General features: G+C 39.5%; 1 protein-coding gene across 1 annotated transcript in view; it reads left to right on the forward strand.

The window, feature by feature from the left end:
• LOC106092647 (exostosin-1) overlaps positions 1–21,638 on the forward strand; it is a 418,420-nt gene that overhangs the window by 143,398 nt on the left and 253,384 nt on the right. The window contains exons 3-4 of the mRNA XM_059370307.1: positions 10,398–10,472; positions 10,882–11,008. Coding sequence (XP_059226290.1) covers positions 10,398–10,472; positions 10,882–11,008 — 202 coding nt within the window. The remainder of the gene's footprint in view (positions 1–10,397; positions 10,473–10,881; positions 11,009–21,638) is intronic.

A 21,638-nucleotide genomic window follows, 5' to 3' on the forward strand; every position in this document is an offset into this window, starting at 1 on the left:
TTTTTTTGCTTTTAATTTTTGTAATCCTTGAAGATTCAATTCAATTTTTGTGCGATATTAAAAGCAATTTCCTATGCTGAGGCACCCACACACGCACACACACCACGTGCATTCATTTCTGTCCTTTGTTTAACAGGCACATATGATCGTGTCTGGCAAAGTCATTAAGTTTAGCAGTTTTTGAATGTTTTCCTCATCATCATCACCATCATGCAAAGCATACCACCCGCACTCACTTCCGGCCATTCCTTTTGTTTTTCTCTTGTCCCTACATTTGCCGAGTGTCACTTTACGCGACATAATGTGAAACTATTACGCGTTTCGTCAGCTCCTCTTGCTTTTGTGTTGGCCGATGTTGGCGCATTTGCACACATTGGCGTTTCGTTCTTACTCAATGTGTTGGATTGAATGGATGAAACTAATTCCATTTTAGTGGGAGCCTGTAATGCCATTCAGTTGTTCTATTTACATGCGTCTTCGCTGTTGTGAAGGCAGCACCAAAGGCATTACCATCATTCCAATTGGAAATGCCATCGCCAGCACCAACGACCATTGTGGATTGCCCGATGTCTGTCGTTTTTTTTATGCTTTGTTGTCTTTGAAGTTTGAAGATGCGATAAAGAATAAGACGTTTATTTTCGAGTAACTGCCATTCTGTTTGCTGCTGTCCTTAAGTCCATGCCCATGTGTGAAGCGCTTGTAATTTCTTTTAATGGAAACATACGAGCTCCCATCCTGCTTTCTGCTCATTTGGAGCTACTTTTTCATTTTTTTTTTGGGTCACAGTGGTGAATGCGTTCTAAATGTGGAACAGATTGCCTGCTTAGAGATTTTCACCGGTTAGGTTAGGTTAGGTTAGAAAATCTGGAAACAGCGTGGCCAAAATCTCGTATCTGTCCCAATTAATCACACTTTCTCGTACATTTCTCTTACACCTGCACCTTCTCTGTGTAAAGTTCCAGGGTCATATTCGCAAATAATGGCCCTTAATTTGTTTTGCGGGGCTCGTCATCATTACGGGGTTTCATTTTATTTATGTATGTGAAGAGACTCTACTACTAAACATTCTAACAAGAAAAATATCTGGTGAAGCGTAATCATTCTATAAGTTTAAGAAGCCTCTAAATGCTCACTTTCAGCTCTATTCTGAATAAAAATTTCCTGTGAGTATTTTCCCTACTCCTTTTTCCATTATTCAAAACAAACTTCGAAATCGAAATTATCTCCCAGGGGAAAAGTAGGTATTCTAAATCGAAATAAAAGGGTGTGTGAGACCATAAAACTTGGGGAAAATTCCCCCAAACATATAAAGGGGAGTTAAGACAAAAAAAAAAATGTTTTTAAAATTTCTTGTTTCTTGACATGGTGTCTTTGCTCCCAAGTATTCCAATCAATTTGGCACTTCGGACAATTGAGAATAAATGGGAAGAGATTGAGAAATATTTCAATATACCACGGGAAAATTTCAAAGAATTACTAACATTTTGCATTAAAGACAGCAGATATTTTAAATACGATGACAAGCTGTATGAACAGCTTTGAAGAATGGCAATGGGATTCCCCGCTTCTCCCATTATTGCTGACATCGTAATGAAGGAACTTCTGCATGACATATTTGACAAAATGGTAAAACCTAGAATATTGAAAAAATATGTAGACGACATTTTCGCGATTGTGAAAAAAATCAGATGTTGCAGATACACTGAAGTCTCTGAACTCCCTCAACAAATTCATCCAATTTACGAAGGAAGATGAATATGATGGCAAACTATCTTATTTGGACTCGGTAGTTTATAGACATGACAACCAGCTGAAAGAAGATTGGTATCAGCAATCGACGGCCTCTGGAAGATTGATAAGTTTTCACTCCAAACAGCACAAGAGAGTAATAACAAACACGGCCACGAATTGTATTAGAAGAGTTATAAGTGATCCAGACTTTTATCCTGAGAACTAGAGGAAAATAAAGGAAATTCGTAGAGCTAACGACTTCCCCATTTGGACAATTAATACACTATTAGGAAAGCTTAGGAAGGTCGTGGGAGAATCATAGCTGGAAAGCAGAATACAGAAGGAAAAATTTACAAATCGCTGACATACATACATGGACTCTCCGAATGATTTGGCAAATCAAATCTATACGATAAGGACAAATATCAACTCGCGTTGAGAACATGTAGAAATGTGAATAAATTATTCAGCAAGACAAAATGTAAAATTAAAAATGAGGAACAATCAAACGTGGTATATAAAATTAAATGTAATGGCGACAAGTCCAATACATGACGTACACTACCATGACGTAATTAAAAACTATGTTATCTGCACATAGATCTGACTAAAAAGCCAATGATTAACCAATCGAGCAAAATATTGCTGTAGCAGCACACTTTGCATTGACTGGTCATAAGCCAAACTTCAACGACGTGGACATCTTAGCTCAAGAGAACAACTTTAGACGAAGATTCACTTTCGAGATGTTGCATATCATCGACTTACCACCTGACGAGAGAATGAATATCAAAAAAGACATAGAAAGCTGCTGTGTTCTCTCTTAAAACTAAAAACAAGAATTTGGTATCCAAATTGCGGATGGGGTACCTAGGGGGCGCCCCACCTTTAAAACTCAAAAATATAGACCAATCACGATAATATGGGACTCAAATGAAAGGTATTTAAGATAAGAAAACTTATCTTATATCCAAGTGTCGGACTAAGTATTTGGGGGACCACTTCATCTGCCATAACACCCCTAAATCGAACATATTTACCGACCACAGCAATATGGAACTCAAATGAAAGGTATTTACGAGTAGAATACGAATCTGAAATCAATATGTGAGACCAATTGTTGGGTGGCTGCCCCTCCCTAAAAACACCCCCAAACAGGACTTATTTACTGACCATCGCAATATGTGGCTCAAATAGAAGGTATTTTAGTGTAGAATACGATTATGGTATCCAAGTGTGGAACCAAGTGTTTTGGGGCCGCCCCTTCCTAGAAACACCCCCAAAGAGTACAAATTTACGAGCATTGCAATATGAGGCTCAAATGAAAGGTCTATGGAAGTACCCCACGAATCTGATATCAAGATTCTATGGGACCAACCCAACCCATAACACCACCCAAATAGGAAGTATTTGCTGACCATTCCAATATGGGGCTCCAATAAGAGGTACTTTAGAGTAGAATACAAAGCTGATATATATTCTCAGAGAAAGTCCTGAATGGCCACCCAATCCCCCAGAGCACCACCCAAACCCGACATGTTTGTCGACTATGCAAATATGGGAAGGTATTTTCGAGTAGACCACGAATCTGATATCAACATTCGAGACCAACTGTCTAGAGGACGTCCCACCCCCATAACAACCCCCAAATAGGACGTATTTGCTCACCATGGCAATTTGGGTCTTCAAGAGAGTAAAGCTCTCCACAAACCGGACATATATGCTGACTTTTCCCATAAGGAGTTTAAATGAAAGGTATTTGAGGTAAGAAAACGAATTTGATATCCAACTTTGAGTCCATTGGCAATATGGAGTTCAAATAAAAGATATTTAGAGTAAAGCACGATGTTGATTTATTTCCAGGGCTAATTGTTTGGGGGACAACCCCACTACCCAAAACACCCTTAAATCGGGCATATTTACCAATCATGTCAAGGTACGGGTCAAATGAAAGGTATTGGCGAGAAGAGTACGAAATTGGTACCAACTTTCGGGACCAATTTTCTGGGGTCTACCCCGTTTTCAAAACACCCCACAAACAGCAATTATTTACTGACTATAGCAATATGGGGAAGGTATTTAGGAGTCGAATACGAATCTGATATTCAAATGTGCGATCATGTATTTGGGGCACCGCCCCTTCCCCCCAATGAGTAAAAATTTTGGGGCCATGTGTTTGAGGGGTATAAATAAATGGTATTTGAAAGAAGAGAACGATGTTGACATTTATTCAGGGCCAAGTGTCTGGGGGACCTCCTCACCCCCGAAAACACCCCTAAATCGCACATCATGTGAATATCGGGCTGAAATAAAGTCTTTTGAGAATGGAATACATATAAAATCCAAACTTAAATGACATTAAACCCTTCGAGCGAATTCGTAGTCCAATAAGGATCAAATGGGTTTCAGATAAAGGCACTTATAATGGTATACTGGTAGTCAAGCGATATGCATATACTATTTTCGTAGCATGGTATTTACCTAAAACCTCCTTAATTGTAGAAAATAAATGTTCAATGAATAATTTTGTTCCATATAAATTTAAAGAAAGTGCAGCGGAGCGGGCCCAGTTCAGTTGGTTTTTAATAAAATGTAAAAGAACAGGCATCATACCAAACTTCATCATCAATGTAACCAAACACACCAACAACATCTTCCAAACACACAAAACCAAAAATCCCACCAAACATAGTTTAATTGTTTTTATAAAAAAAAAAAAATTATAGCACATCTTACTATTTACGAACAATTAACGGAAATTAATTTTCCCTTTTTCATCAAAAAAGTACAAATTTTATTTAGTTCTCCCAGTTTAAATATGTCTTGTATCCACCATGGAAAATTAGCATATTTTTTTCTGTTTTATTGTATATCAATATACTTATATATATGTGTGGTTCCTATTTTAATATTCTTATGTGTAATTTGTATATATATAAAGAAATGTCGCTTAGTGGCACGCCATTCGAAGTCGATTGCTAAAAGTAGGTCCCTCATCATTGATCTTAAAGTAGGATCGGGCAAGAAGTTGTCGGCCAGTTCCTTAATGGAATGTTCGTGGGCATGTTTGCAACATTGAACTTTATACCATCAATTATTAAAAAATACTTGGCGCCACATTTGACGGCATTAGTCCACAAGAGTAGGAATAAATCCAAAAGTAGCTTTTCGGCAGCACTTTGTCCAGCAGCCGTCCCAACCAAATACCAAATAGGCCGCCGCCCGGAAATGTTGATTAGATTATCAAGTTCTAGCTCCATAAAAGTAGGCTTTTAGATAAGGCGGCGTATCAGACACCACAGTTTTCATGACGCAGACATAGAAGCAATCCTCTATACTACTCACTAAGTAGTTCTGCCCAAGAACGATTCGGTAGATTCAGCCACCTAAACTACTTTTGGTAAGGGAAAACGCCAACGTGCAGGATGTGTGCCCCATGTAACCAGACACAACACGACACAATCTGTCCACCAGACCACTCTGGAAGCAACTCATTTTACCCAACGACTTTTGGATAAATATGGAAAATTGTTATCAAACATATCGTGACATGATGTAGGCCATAATTATGCACTATTAATATAAAAAAACTAAAAAAATAATAGTCAACTGTTTAGCCAGAACAGCTGAAGCGGAACAGCTGTTTCCGAAAATTCGAAATTTCTTCTTTCAAGTTTTTGCTCTGTCCATTCAATCGGAATAGTAGGATTTTATTCGAGGGAAAAAGTAATTCCCTGGGAATTAATTCCCAGCGAGTTTTCAGAATTCGACTGTATACAAAAAGTAAATCGGTGTAGATCAACTTCATGCTAGTCATTCACCCAGAGCAGAGAAAAAAAAACAGCAGAAATGTTTGCTGTATCAAAACAAAAAGGCTAATGTTTCTCTGAGAGCATGAAGTTGGCCGTGTGAGTTACTTTTTGTTTAGTGAAACGCTGAAAGTGGTGCAGCAGTAATTTCTTGCTAAAACAGTAAACATTTACCGCTGTTTTCAGATGGTAAAAAGTTAAAAGTAGCCTAACAATCTAATAAATATGTACTTCAAAAATTTTTATCTTGTTTCATTTTGTTGTTGGAATTTTATCCGGCTTACACCAATAGGCTTTGTTTTTTTTTTGTTCATTTCCCTTTCGAGATGAGCAATGCGAAAATGAATGCGAGATGAGCAATGCAAATACGAAAATGAAAATTTGCCGATGAACCTTCTATTAAGGAACAGGCTATGGGCTTAATGATCGAAAATTCCTGTGAAATTGAAAATGAAAGTGGGGTCGTTATCAGAAATCTTTGGACGTGGGTGGCTTCAATGTTGTTTTTTTTTCTATTTTTTCATTAATGTCTCAAAGGGGAGAGATACGGGTAAAATTTCACCCAGTATTTGATCTGGGCCTTTCACAGCTCGACCTTCGTATTTTCTCAGCTCAGGACTTTCGTGATCAGCTTTACCTCATGTATGTGTCCTCCGCAGGTGACATCTAGTCGTCCTCCCTAGTTTATTCCCTTTATCACAAATCGCCGGATTGCAAGTTAAAATATATTCGATAAGCATCTCACCCCTTTCGTTGATATTCGAACTTCCCCATATCTGCTTGTTGTTGTAATAGCAGTGTTTTGTACACTGAGGCAGCAGCCCTTGCCGATGAAAGACTCCATCGGCTGCCATTGGATTGCCCCATGTGCTGTGCATTAGTAGGACTTTCTACACTTCCTGCTTGAGTAACAGGCTGTGGCTTTGTGTGTGTTCCTGATGCTAGATGTTCTTTTTGAGTATAGATGTTGACTATTGGTGTTCACTTTTTCCTACTGAGCTTGAAGAAAAGTTTACCTTAATATTACCCAACGTTCCACCCGAACGGCATGCTTTAATCATTGCACCGCTCACTTATTAGTGTGCAGATGGTAGCATGTAATATTTTAGGGGCAAAACTGTCCGACGAAAACTTTGGTCCGTGCAGGAGCAATGTAGCCCGGCCAATCCGTTTTGCATCGCCATATTTTGCCTACACCATAGGTTGGGGCTATAGGAATTCAGTAATTCCGTTTGTAACACCTCAAAATATTGGTGTGGGAACCCCTAAAGTATACATATTCTTGATCGTCTCGACATTCTAGTCTAGTCGCTCTAGCCATGTCCCCGTCTATCGGAATTTTGCACAGATATTTCTTGTTAATACGTTTGCTCCATTTCCTTAATGGAATGTTCATGGGCAAGTTTGCATTTGCATTTCTTATTGATGTAGCTCGCGGGTGATGCCAAATGAGCCATATCGGTTCAAATTTGAATATAGCGGAACTTGCCACATTTTTACTTGTTTTTTCTAAATAGAAACAAAAAACAAGTGAATGCGGACTAAGTTCTGCTGGCCTGAATCTAACATACCCTTCACCTTACATCGTCTTTTTCTATTTCTTTGCACGGCTTCTGCTTACAGGCAGAAGCTAAAGAAATATATTGGGAGGCCATAACAAGAAATACCCTTGGATTCTAATATATTTGGATAAGAATTACTTTTTGTATAGGTGCTCAAGATCGCAAATCGAGGGATCAGTTTATATGGTAGGTATATTATGTTATAGACGGATCCGAATCGTACCTTACAGAGTTATAAGTCACCATCATCAAACATAGCTGGAGTCATTGCGCAGAGCGACAGGGGATAACCACCGCTGAGAATTTTTTTTCTGATGTTCTTGCCAGGATTCGAATCCACTGAGACGTTTTCGCCCATTGTGATACCACAGAAACAGAAGAAGGAAGATGCCTTCTAGACTGTTGAACCATCCAGATCGCTTTAAAAAGCCCATTAACTTACGAATGTTCACATCCGCTAAATCAGACAGGTTCTCAAATAAATGAGAACCTAAAGTGGAACTCCTTCTAATTGCTAGTGCGGGACACACACTCAGAAGGTGTTCTATAGTCTCTTCTTCCTCGATGACCCTACAGCTTCTGCAAAAGTCGTTACTGGCAACCTTCAGTCTGCCAGCATGTTTTACGATTTACGATGTCTTAGCCATTCCACCACTTCCTTAAATGCAAGGATCTCTGCTTGATACACACTGCAGTGGTCGGGTAACATCTTCGATATGACCAGTTCTAGATCTTTATAGCACAACGTAAAACCCACCTGGTCGTTTAGTTTGGAACCATCCGTATAGAAGTCTATGTAACTTCTGTTACAAGGGATATCGTAGTTCCAATCGGTTCTATCAGGAATAATGGTACAGTAATCACAAAGCGGCTCGGGTAGGGTGTATCCACACTGCCTGGAACATCGAACATTTTACCAAGTATAACACAGTGCCCGTGGCCACAATGTCCAGAGGCATAAGATGTAGCATTAAATTCAGTGCATCAGATGGTATCGTCCTCAACGCTGCTGTGATGCACAAACAAGAAATTCTTTGGATTCTGTTGAGTATTGAACAGTAAGTGGTCTTTTGAAGCGTCGTCTACCAGACCACAACACCATATGGCATTATAGGTCTGACAATTGCATTATATGCTCAATGCATGACACGCGGTCTTAACCCCCAACTTTTGCCAATGGCTCTCTTGCAGGTGTATAGGGCAAGAGTTGCCTTTCTTGCCCTTTTCAAAATTTTGGACTTGAAGTTGATTTTCCTGCCCAGCAAAACAACCAGGTATTTTGCACTTTCTGTAAATGGACCATTCTCTCAACCCTAGGAGACAGGTTCCACTTTATCTCCTGCTGAAAAAAACTACTTCTGTGTTGAACGGATTTATACCCAGCCCAGTTTCGGTGGCCAACTTTGCTGTTGTGCATAGAGCTTCCTGAAGTATATCTCTTAAAGTGCTGGGAAACTTTCCCCTAGGCGCAATTGCCACGTCATCAGCATACGCGACCACTTTTACGCCTTTTTCTTCCAGAAGCAATAATATATTGTTAATGGCTATATTCCAAAGTAGAGGAGACAGTACCACTCCTAGAGGTGTTCCTCTGCTGATCCATGTTTTTAGATCTACAGATCCCAAGCCTGCCGTAATGCATCTTTTAGTAAGTAAGTTATTAATAAACTTTCTTACGGTAGAGTTAATGCCTAAAAACTCCAACTCCTTCATGAATGACGTCGGTTTTACATTATTGAAAGCACCTTCAATGTCAAGAAATGCTACCATTGGATATTCCTTGATAGCGAGAGCCGACTAGGTCGTAAAGGGCTGTTTCAGTTTATTTGCCTTTACTATATGCATGCTGCTGCCGCGACAGGCGATCCCAGGGATCTTTGCCCTAACATATGTTTCTATCAACCTCTCAAGAGTCTTCAGCATAAAGGATGACAGACTAATAGGACGAAAATCTTTTGCCTTCGTGTGGTTGGGTTTTTCCTGCTTTCGGAATGAAAATGACCTTCATGTCCCTCCATCCCACAGGTGTATATGACGTTCTGATACAAGCAGAGCATATCTCCCTAAGCCACGAAACCAGTCTATCAGACACAGCTTTTAATGCAACCGGTGATACATCAACAGGGCCTGGCGACTGGCGAAGCAGTCGAAACTTCTTATCGCCCAAAGGATTTTCGGCCCAGACACAATTTCCCTCATCAAATCATCTAAATTTTTTCGCTCTGGTGCATCTTGTTCGGACTCAGTTATAACAAGGATAGTCTTTACGAAGTTATAAAATGTCTACTAATGCTCTTTTATCAGTGCCCATTCGTCTGTATCAGGATACTCCTTTCATTCTCTTGAACAAATTAGTTTGACTCTTTCCCTTTTGATGAAGATACGAAAGAAAGGAAACCAATTAGAGAGTGTGAATAGAGTTACTTGGTTGATGTTATGCAGACATTTTATTTCCTCTCTGTTCCAAAAAATCCTGACTAGAATGACTTTTAATAAGTTCCTAATTTGGACAGTTTGAAATCACAGTGTGGAATAGTTAGGTAGATTTACGTAATGTATTCAATTTCATGACTTCTTATTGTCGTCATTCGTTTTCATTTTCCTTCATACTTATCAGCTACAGATATTCCATACATTACAGTGCATCTTCGCACATATGTGTGTTATTTAAGTAATCGTGGCTATTTATTCAGCATTACCAACTTAATGGTTGGTATTTATAGGACTGTCAAAGCGTGAGGAAGAGTAAACTTTGTGTACATGACAATCATTAAACATATATGGTACATATAAATAAAATGTTGAAACAAATATTTATAGGAGAGGAGAGATTTTCAAATAATGCTTTATACCGATCTCTAGGTATATGTCATGTAATAGATCTAATTCAATATAATTTAGCATGCAAACGATGTCATAACTCTTCAATGTTTCCAATGATTATAAAATTAAAAAAATACAAAAACTAAAATTAGTTTAGTTCTAGGTTCTTAGCATTAATAAATCTTTAAAACTTATTTATTTTATTTTTCTTTGAATAAGTATTATTTTAACAGACCCTTTAAAGCAATTAGCATTTACTTTATGAAACCCGATGAAATGCAATGAACTTCCAATAAAATATTTTTCCAAGCCTTTATTGATGAATGGAAGTTACAAACGTCCTCTATTTGCCCTCCATCACATATGAATTTTTCATAAAGACAATTAAATCTTGAGCTTATTTGTTGGAGATGTTTCGTTATTGTAACATCATTGTCTCATTTTGTTGTGTTGTCCTATTCTTATTTTTCAGATACGACTACGAAACTCTGTTGCTGAACTCGACATTCTGTTTGGTACCCCGGGGGAGACGTTTGGGTTCTTTTAGGTAAGTGTCATGGCGGCCTTGCACCCACACTATCATATTTGCACATCCTTTTGTCCATTTGATGTATGTCATGCTTGTGTGTCCTTTGTATCTGTCAAGGAGTCGCCTTAACAAATATTCGATGTCACTCATTCCGTGATTGTTTATCCTTGCACGTTGATAGTTTCCCATTGACGGGTTATTTTTTACGATTGACAGCCAGCGGCTGTGGCTGCTTCACACATTGGCCCACACCACAGCATATGCTGGCTTCGGTTGATGTGAATGCCATTGACGTTGCATTAAAATTCATTAAAACCTTTTCTTTTACACCTTTGCATGAAATGGAAAATGTCGTTCTATGTGACTTTTAAACTGATGTTGTATCCTTTTTTTTTTGTTTTCCTCTCCCGCTTTCTCCGTTAATTAGATTTCTCGAAGCCATTCAGGCTGGATGCATTCCTGTACTGCTGTCCAACGACTGGGTTTTGCCATTCGAGTCGAAAATTGATTGGAAGCAAGCGGCTGTTTGGGCCGATGAAAGACTGTTATTGCAGGTGAGTGTGTTACAGCCGGGCAGTTCGTTGCCATGGCCAATGTTGGCCTTTATCATGTTGTGTAAGGACACTGCAACGAAATAATTTTAAACTAATATTCATTCAGCTGTGAAATTTACAAGCCAAATTAAAATTTGCATATCCATTCGAAAGTTTCTGTCGACATTTCAGGAGAGAAAAAACGAGACCCAAAAAATAGCTAAAACCCATGGCTAGGACTCGGTGTACGTGTGTGTGCATAGTGGCGTTGGTACAACTTCCGAGAGTTCTATGAAACATTTTATAAGAAAATGCTAATATTTCATTAAAAAAAACATCGAATTTAAAGGGAAGAAAATGAAAACCATAAAAATTTGTTGGTTCTAAGCAAAATACTCGGAATACTGCATAAATATAAACATGCGTATAAAGAAATACAAATAGATATTTCGAAAAGAATGTGGTCCTTACTTTAGGTATATGAGCTAAAGATAACGAACCTAAGATACCAATTTTCAAACTAAAGGGTGATTTTTTTGAGGTTAGGATTTTCATGCATTAGTATTTGACAGATCACGTGGGATTTCAGACATGGTGTCAAAGAGAAAGATGCTCAGTATGCTTTGACATTTCATCATGAATAGACTTACTAACGAGCAACGCTTGCAAATCATTGAATTTTATTAGCAAAATCAGTGTTCGGTTCGAAATGTGTTCATTCACCGTAACGTTGCGTCCAACAGCATCTTTGAAAAAATACGGTCCAATGATTCCACCAGCGTACAAACCACACCAAACAGTGCATTTTTCGGGATGCATGGGCAGTTCTTGAACGGCTTCTGGTTGCTCTTCACTCCAAATGCGGCAATTTTGCTTATTTACGTAGCCATTCAACCAGAAATGAGCCTCATCGCTGAACAAAATTTGTCGATTCACTGAAAATGATTTCACTGAAAATGATTCACTGAAAATGATTTGCAAGCGTCGCTCGTTAGTAAGTCTATTCATGATGAAATGTCAAAGCATACTGAGCATCTTTCTCTTTGACACCATGTCTGAAATCCCACGTGATCTGTCAAATACTAATGCATGAAAATCCTAACCTCAAAAAAATCACCCTTTACTTTAAGAGATTTTGCCTTTGCTCAAGATTGTGCAGTATGTATTAGTCTAACCCGAGCGATCATATCGAGCCCTTCTGACGAAAATGATATAAGCGACAAAATCCAAATATTACTAGAGACGGTTCTATCGGTTTTATCCAAACCTTTCCAAACTGTAAAGTGGATAAGATATTTTCAATTTGTATTCGGAAATTTTGTGGACGCTGCTGCTTCTAGAAACTGACCCATCAGCGTTGACATTTGTTCATAAAGTGAGCGCTAAACTTTGTATTGATTGCCAAAAAAACTTTTTATAGGCGAATTCAATCCTCCAAAAACCTTAAAAAATGTGCTTGTTATACCCACCACCATAGGATAGGTGGTATATTCATTTAGCCTTTCCGTTTGCAACACATCGAAGTATCCATTTCCGACCCTAAAAAGTATATATATTTCGGATCGTCGTAAAATTCTAAGGCGATTTAACAACGTCCGTGTGTCTGTCCGTCCTTCAAAAATTGGTTATTGAGCTGAAATTTGGCACAGATACGACTTTTTGGTACACGCAGGTCAAGTTCTTGAACAGGCCAAATCGGACCATATTTGGATATACCTGCCATATTGATCAATCAGCCGATGAAGGTCTAAAGCCCCTAAAAGCCACATTTTTTGTCCGATTTCGCTGTAATTTAAAACATTGCCTCTTGACATCCAATCCAAATATGGTTCATATCGGACTATATATGAATATCGATACCATATAGACCGATCTGCCGGTTAAGGGTCTGAAGCCCATAAAAGCTGCATTTCTTAACCGATTTCGCTGAAATTTAAAACAGTGAGATGTTGTAGACCTTCCGACGTTCGACCCATAAATGGTTTATATCGGACCATACTTGGATATAGCTGTCATATAGACCGTTTTGCCGATAAAGGGTCTAAAGCCTTTAAAGCTTTTTTTTAATTATTCGATTTAGTTGACCCAAATCATTCAGATCGGACTATATATAGGTATAGCTTGCATATAGACCGATCTGACGGTTAATTGTCTGAAACTGAAACGGTCGCTCCGTCTGAACGAACTATCCCGATAGAGGATTCGTCGGAATGACCCTCAGAAAATCTGGTGCACCTATGAATGAATTTGTCAACTGTTTTGAAATCCGGTAACTCGTTCTTTTCCAATTCGGTTCTCAATTTTGAATACTGAATGGACTTAATGAATAAAAATAAATACCATTGAAAATACTTTTTATTTCATTTTTATTCCTTTTTGTATTTTATCTATATTAGGGTGATGGCTTTTTGAATTGTTTTCTCAAACATTTTTTCCTATTGCACAATTCATGAACTTTTGCCTATTAATGGGCTAAAATAACGTTTATTCCATTAAAATATTGAAAAAGATCACGAACTTTGAAATGAAATTTTTGTGAAATTTTTAAATCATTTTATGCGAGGGGTTTTTTTTTATCGAATCACCCTATATGTAAGATTCTTTTTAAGTTTAAATAAAAAACTCACCCAAGTATGAAGCTGGACAATGAGGTTGTAAAAATGTCATCATCCTATGTGGCTTATGGTCTGTTGAAGAGTTTTCTGCAGTCCTTCATTAGAGTAACCACTTCTGGGGTACACCATGGCGGTCGCTGTTGGTGCACCTTGGCTTGGCACTAGGTCATGCTGTCATAAGCGAGTCATTCAGGGTTTTCGTGATGCGCTTGAGCATTATGTATATGCCCTCCGCAGTTTCAACTTCTTTTTTTGGTCTGGAAGGGATAGTCGTGCAGAATGTGGGCCAAAATTTATCCCAATCCGCCTTTCTTTTGTTTAGCTGAGGGACCACTTCTGCAGTATTTTCGCCAAGGCTGAGTCTTATATAACCACGATCAGATAAGCTGTGGTTACCCAACACTTCCCAGTCGCATATCCTTCCGCTTACAAAGGTGACATCTATTATATTCTGCTTGTTTCTGGCAATAAAGGTCGGTTTATTCCTTTTATTACAAATCGCCAGATTGCACCCCTTTCGTTGATATCAGAACTTCCCCATATCTGGTTATGAGAATTGGCATCATTTCCTATATTGAGGCTCTTTTTTCCTGCAGAAGCGACGAAAGAAAAAATATTTTGACTACTCCTTGCAAGAATACAGGTTCTGTCTTTCATTCCCTGTAGATTTATCTACAGAAACCGGACCACAGTCAGGATTAAAAATTTCCACCACCTTTGCGTTAGCCTCATCTTCTGAGTGCGCCAAGAGTTTATCCTCACAATACTCGTTCGACCGTGTCACAATGAGTTTCCTTACACATACGGGGCAGTTTAGAAAGCATTGGAATCACTCTTCTTCAGGACACTGGGTACTTGCAGTGTGGACGATTCTTCCATGGATGCTTCGCTAACTGCTGCTGTGGAAACGCCTGTTGAATTCCATCCTTCCCCGCTGGCGCACACCTTGAGCCCAATCCCGTCTCGAAAATTGCAAATTTGCCAATGAACATTGCATAAGGAACAGGGGCAAACTTCTCACATATCAGATAGTGCTGTCCGATTCGAGTTTAAGCTCAATGATAAGGGGCCTCCTTTTTATAGCCGAGTACGAACGGCGTGCCTCAGAGCTACTTCTCTTTGGGGAGAAGTTTTTACATGGCATAGTACCTCACAAATGTCGCCACCATTAGGAGGGATAACCACCGCTGAAAATTTGTTTCTGATGTTCCTGGCAAGAGTTAAACCCAGGCGTTCAGTGTCATAGGCGTTCATGCTAACCTCTGCGATGGCATGTCTTTAGCGACATTAGCATAAGTCCTTGAACCCATTTTACTATTGTTCGTCTCTGCTCTGTTGGGCATGGGATGCTCAGGTGACCGCAGTCTTTTGGCTGACTGCGGTACCGTTTCCGATTTTAGCCATGCAGCCTTTGATGTAGACCGTACCTTGAATCTCCGAGCCCAATTAAGGGAGTCTCTCTCCCTAACAATGAGAGTCTTATGATCATCACATCGCGTGAGCGATGTGCCTCTAATTATTCCAACCTCTAAAAGGGCGTATTGGTTTGCCAGAGTAGACCGATGGCTTAGGCAAATTATAGGCATACGAAGAAAGAATAGGTTCGGACTTGTCCTTAAGACTCGACTGTCCTCGTCGAAAACCCCCTGTCGTATGTTGACTAGTGGAGCCTGGCGCAACCGCTCCACCAGTCGAGATCTCAGTAGCAGAAAACTTGCTAGGGCCTGATACCACCACCGCAGATGTTGAGTCTTTGGTATTCTAAGCCTATTCCCAGGCTCTAGATCTGCCGCTCCACTGGGAACAGACGCAGATCATCAACCGCATACTGGATAACACTATTGAGTGACTTAAAAAATGTTTCCGAAAATAACTACCTATTACGAGATACAGAAAATTCTTGCAGAGCGAAACAACATTACGTCCGCTCCACTCAAAGTTTCAAACAAGATTTGGATATAGTTCTCATATATATATATATATATATATATTCGTCTGATTTTGACCATTATTGCAATAACTTGTTCATTTGTTAACTGATCCTCACATGTTGTTGTAATTCCCACAATATGTCCGGATTTCGGTCGAAAATTTTCATTTAAAATTTAAGCAAATTTTAGTTTCGACGACTTTATCTGAATACTCGATGTGGCGTAGGGTATCAAAAGGTCGGCTTCGCCCGATTAATTTTGGTTGTTCATAATGGAAACTGCTCTTATTTTTGTCGATAAAGATATTTAATTTAGCTGTTTTAATGAAGTTCAAGACGGAGGCCACCGTAGCGCAGAGGTTAGCATGTGCGCTTATGACGCTGAACGCCTCTGTTCGAATCCTGGCGAGACCATCAGAAAAAATTTTCAGCGTTGGATTTCCCATCCTAATGCTGGCAACGTTTGTAAGGTAATATGCCATGTAAAACTTCTCTCCAAAGAGGTGTCGCACTACGGCACGCCGTTCGGACTCGGCTATAAAAAGGAGGCCCCTTTTCATTGAGCTTAAACTTGAATCGGACTGCACTCATTGATATGTGAGAAGTTTGCCCCTGTTCCTTAGTGGAAAATTCAGGGGCAAAATTTGCAATTTTACAAGTTGTTTATTCATAAAGACATTTTTAGGTTACATGGGTGCATATTAACTTTTGTGAGCTAGTGTATGTTCTTGATCGTCTGACCGTTCTAAGTTCGTTTAGCCATGTCGGTCCGTCTGCGAAAGCGCGCTAACTTTCGAAGGAGTAAAGCTAGGCGCTTGCATTTTTGCACAAATACTTCTTATTGGTGCAGGTCGATTGTGAATGGGACAAATCGGTCCATATTTTGATATAGCTACCATATAAACTGATGAGCCTCTAGAGGGAGCAATTCTTATCAGATTTGGCTGAAATTTTGCACGTAGCGTTTTGTTATGACTTCCAACAAATATTGGGTTGCCCAAAAAGTAATTGCGGATTTTTTAAAAGAAAGTAAATGCATTTTTAATAAAACTTAGAATGAACTTTAATCAAATATACTTTTTTTAAATTTTTTTTCTAAAGCAAGCTAAAAGTAACAGCTGATAACTGACAGAAGAAAGAATGCAATTACAGAGTCACATGCTGTGAAAAAATTTGTCAACGCCGACTATATGAAAATCCGCAATTACTTTTTGGGCAACCCAATATAACTGCCATATAAACCGATCTTGGGTCTTGACTTCTTGAGCCTTTACCGGGCGCAATATTATCCGATATGGCTGAAATTTTGCGTGAGGTATTTTGTTATTACTTTGCGAGGTATGGTCTAAATCGGTTCATAATCTGATGTAGTTGCCATTTAATCCGATCTGGGATCTTGACTTCTTGAGCCTCTAGAGTGCGAAAATTTCATCCAAGGTGACTGTAATTTTGCACAAGTCGTTTTGTTTCCAACCTCTATGCCAACTATGGTCTAATTCGGTTTATAACGTGACATAGCTCCCATATTAATCGATCTCCCGATTCTTATCCGATTTGGCTGACATTTGCTCAATGACTTCCGCTATGATCTGCAACATCCAAACCAAGTAAGGCCTGAATCGGTTCATAACCTGATAAAGTTTTGTCCGTTATCCTTGGTATTCCTATAAAGAAATACCGGGCAAAAAACTTGACAAATGCGATCCATGGTGGAGTGTATATAAGATTCGGCCCTGCCAAATTATAGTTCTGGCTCTGGTTATATTTTCCCAAGTGATAAAGGGTTTCACTTGCCAAATGATAAAGAGACCACATGAATGTCCTGCAATTACTTATCCGATATTGTTCATCGATGTTACCTCGATAGTTTGATGGTATTCTTGCTATCCATGTAAACGGAGGCCGCAACACGCCGAACCAATGTCAGCGAAATGAACTACATTGCCGTTGTCCTTATCGATTATAATTTCCTTAATCGCATTTGTTCAGTGTGCCACAAAACCGTGTTTAAACAATGCAGCGATACTCATAACCTACCTGAGACTGAAACCGAAGGTCCCTGCAAATGTTTACACAATTCCAAGTCCTCAAACAGACACATGAGGGTAGGAAGCGATAGATTTGTAGCCCACTGACCTCCCTGACATTATCAGGTCTATAAATATCGTCTCGATTTCACCTCAACTGGCATTGGTTGCTTTTTGTTTCTTTGCTTTAAATTGAATTAACGACGGTTGTCCGCCGGCGAAGGGAAGGGCCAAAGGAATGAATGAGCGCCGTACGAACAAGGATAATAGCCGCAACCAGGCCGACCTTCTTCCAATATTCTTGCTTGCAAATAAGTGAAATTCACTCGTCTTTTCAACATCACACACACACACACGCACACATACATACCCAAATGCATGGTTTGTTTGAAAATACCTGCACACATCCTTCAAGAGAGTTATGATTGGAATTATATTCTGTTGTTGATTTTCAACCGTACCACCTCCCTCGCATGGTGGTAAACCTAATGCTGCGTTTTCCTTTTCACTCAAAGGATATTTGAATGAAGTGGTCTGGGAGGGTTTGTAGGTGGTTGGTTTATTGGTGGTTGTTGTTATTGGTATTTGTACATCTGTGTGATATGGGAAATTTTTAATCAAATTGCTTAATAATAGAGTTAAGCATATATGGTCAGGGGACAAAGAAGCCATACGAAAGGCGGGTGGAAAGCTTGTGTAGAGCAAAACTAAACCAAGGTCGTATGTTCTACAGTATTATTGAGGAAGCCAGTTCATCTATTGATTCGAAGTATAAGTGCAGCGGCACGTACACATTTCAAGATATCTTCAACCATCTAAATCACTATAAGTAGGAATGTTTGATGTACAAACTTGTTTATTTGGAACATGCTTGGAATTTTCTTTTTGTATGGCTGGTGGTATATATATACATATATATTAGCGAATAAATAATATATTTAAGCATAAATAAATGCTCATGGAGTTATAATTAGCTAAGCCACTAGTAGTGTACTAAGGTGAGATTTTGGAGCACATCTTACGGCTGGAAGGATTATACACCAACCAAAAAAAGACAAGTGAAATTATGTCAAATCACAAATTTAGTATATAAAATCCGCAAAACTATCTTTTAGATATTCATTTTATAAAATATAGTGTTTAAAATAAAAAATAAAATCCGCAGACAAAGAACGATAACGGGAATTAATTAAAAAGCTTCGCGAAGCAAGCACGTCATGGATGGAGTCAACATTGGCTGAAATATGCAACCACATTAACCCTAACCCCACAGTATATCATAACCCAGCAGACGTAAGACAGATTGTGGACCATCGGATATCAGCATGGCATCCTAGCATTGGCAAAATTGCCAATACCATTATTAAATTGAAAATAAAAAAAGTACAAATGTATAAAGTTCGGAAGGAGGCCACCGTAGTGCAAAGGTTAGCATGTCCATCTATGATGCTGAACGGCGAATTCTGGCGAGGACATCAGAAAAAAAAAATCGGCAGTGGTTACCCCCCCCTAATGCTGGGGATTTCTGAGGTACTAGACCATGTAAAAACTTCGTTCAAAAGGTATCGCAAGTGGCACCTCATTCGTATTCGGCTATAAAAAGGAGGTCCCTTATCATTGAGCTAAAACTTGAATCGGACAGCACTCATTGATATGTGAGAGGTTTGCCCCTGTTCCTTAATGGAATGTTCATGGGCCAATTTTCATTTGCAAAGTTTGGCTGGAGCGAACTTTGGATACCCACCACCTCGTTTACAGTGACTCAATAAAGTTTACGTAATAAATGCGCCTTTTGCAGAACCAAGAACTTTTGTAGATAAATCGGTCTAAATGGCAGCGTTTTCGAAATATAAATCGATCGGACAATTCTTAATACGGATGTCGAGGGGCCTGACACGACTTAATGTGCCAAAGTGATTATATCCCTGTCCGTTAGGCGTTATTGAGTGTCCCGCCATTGCACCGACTGATAACTCAATATGAGGATATGTGCCTATCCTTGACTTCCCAATCTTGAAAAAGACGGCCATGGCCCCTTAGTACAACATGCCTTTAGCCTTAGCCAAACTCGTCACGGAGACTTGATCAATGTCCACTACAAGGAGAGTTCCTTCCTCCTTCTTCTCCTTATGGAAAACCTCCCTAACCTGTGACCGACGATCTGGTGGAATCCTCCTGGATGCACAGCCTGCATAAGTCATCACATATCTGTTGTGCTTCCTTGCCACTCCGGCATATGAGGGCGGCTCCTTACCTTTCTCAGCAACCATTTCCCCTTCCGTGATGGCTATGGCATCCTTTTGAAGTCACAGTCCTCCATGGAGACTCAGGAGCCATGCGCGCTTCCTTCATTGCTGTTCCGCTTGCCTCCCTCCACAGGACACTGTCTGGTGTCTCCATTGCGGTGTCTAGAGTACTTGAAAGTGGGAGGCTTTTTTTCTTCTTCAGCATTTTGGCAGTGTTATGCTCATCGGAAGACCTTATTCTCTTTCCAACAGCTTCCGTACAAGTGCTTGGAATGTCAGTTCTATTCCAGCATAGTGCACTTTCGGCCGATTGCGCTGCCGGTACTTTTCCCCTTGTCCGGTCTGCTCGTGAGCTTAGCAAAGCCATCGCTCACCTCTGCCGTCATCCCGCTGCACTCATCTCTCGATTCAGCTGCGATGACTGGTCTTTGGAGTTCATTTCGAACCTACTCCAAAAATACTTTAATTTTTTTTCGTAATAGGTTGCACCTATTCCGAGATACAATAGACTTTTTAGCCAGTAGCCTGCTGGTCACAAATAACAAAAATTTTGCTATGATCAGAATTAAAGCTGTAATAGCAACAGTATTGACTATTTACAGTCAGCAGACAGTGTCTGCTATTATCAGCAGACTTTTCTATTAGTGCAGATATAAAGCTTGTATACACTCACAGAAAAAGTTTGCTGATAATAGCAAACACTGCCTGCTGAATATTTGTAGTTAATTTTGCTGCTTTTTTCTGCTATTACAGCAGTAGTACTGCAATTTCAGAGTAGCAGGCTTACTGCTGAAAAGTCTGTTGTTTACTAAAAATGACTGCTCCTTTACAATAAAGTGGATGTTAGAAGAAATATTAGAATACATACACTGCTGTTTTGAATAACAAATTTGGTTATAATTAGGAGGGGATAGCCGCGGCAGAAATTTTTTTCGGATGTTTTCGTTGGGATTCGTACCCCGTGCGTTCGGCATTAGAGTAAAACATGATAACCTCTCCGCCATTGTGGCCTCCAAAGTTAATATATTTTAATATATTGCCAGCAGAATATTATTTCTCTGGATGCATATTCTTCCGATTGTTAAGACCTGAAGTTTAGAAAATAGACAATTCATACAAATTAATTGTTACCATTATTGCTATACCTCGCCAACTCCATTAAGCGAAAATAAAAGAATGTGGAAACGAATAGTGGACCAGGTAAGCCAGTAATCGGCTTGTTGTGCGCTCTAAAAACTATAAAGTAACCTCTAAAAAGAAAATTTTAAGTTAAGAATTCCGTGCTACTTACAAAATCCTTAATTGTTTTCAATACCACTCCCCTAAGTTGGTTCATGTCAGGTATTGTGTCTCCACCTAAGTGCCGGAATCTGATAGACGCGAAAGCCGGGCAATGACAAAGGAAATGCTCCAACGTCTCATCATCTTCCCCGCTTGCCCAACACATGCTGTCACTTGCTGAATCGATTTTACATAAGTAAGCAGTAAAAGCCTCGCCTTCTCACGATCTGGATCCCCCCATAGGATTTTCGCCGTCCTACCGATCGTTTCGCTGTTTCACAATGTTGCATGCGAATTCGTCGCCCACTCCCTTAACTCGGACTGCGTCAACCCGAAGGCTTCCGGTTAACCAAGATTATTGACTGCAGTCCTTTAGCCTTCACCGCGAAATCGTATGCCCTTTCATTTCCCCTTACTCCGTTATGGCCCGGCACCCAAGCGATGCGGATTTTTCCATTCTCAGAGAAGGCGTTAATCTCCTGCTTACACTGCAAGACTGTTTAGTTATTATTGTCCTTATGGCAATTTTACTGTCGGTAAAGATGTTCACAC

Source organism: Stomoxys calcitrans, chromosome 5 (genome assembly GCF_963082655.1).
Source record: "Stomoxys calcitrans chromosome 5, idStoCalc2.1, whole genome shotgun sequence".
Classification (NCBI taxonomy): Eukaryota; Metazoa; Arthropoda; class Insecta; order Diptera; family Muscidae; genus Stomoxys; species Stomoxys calcitrans.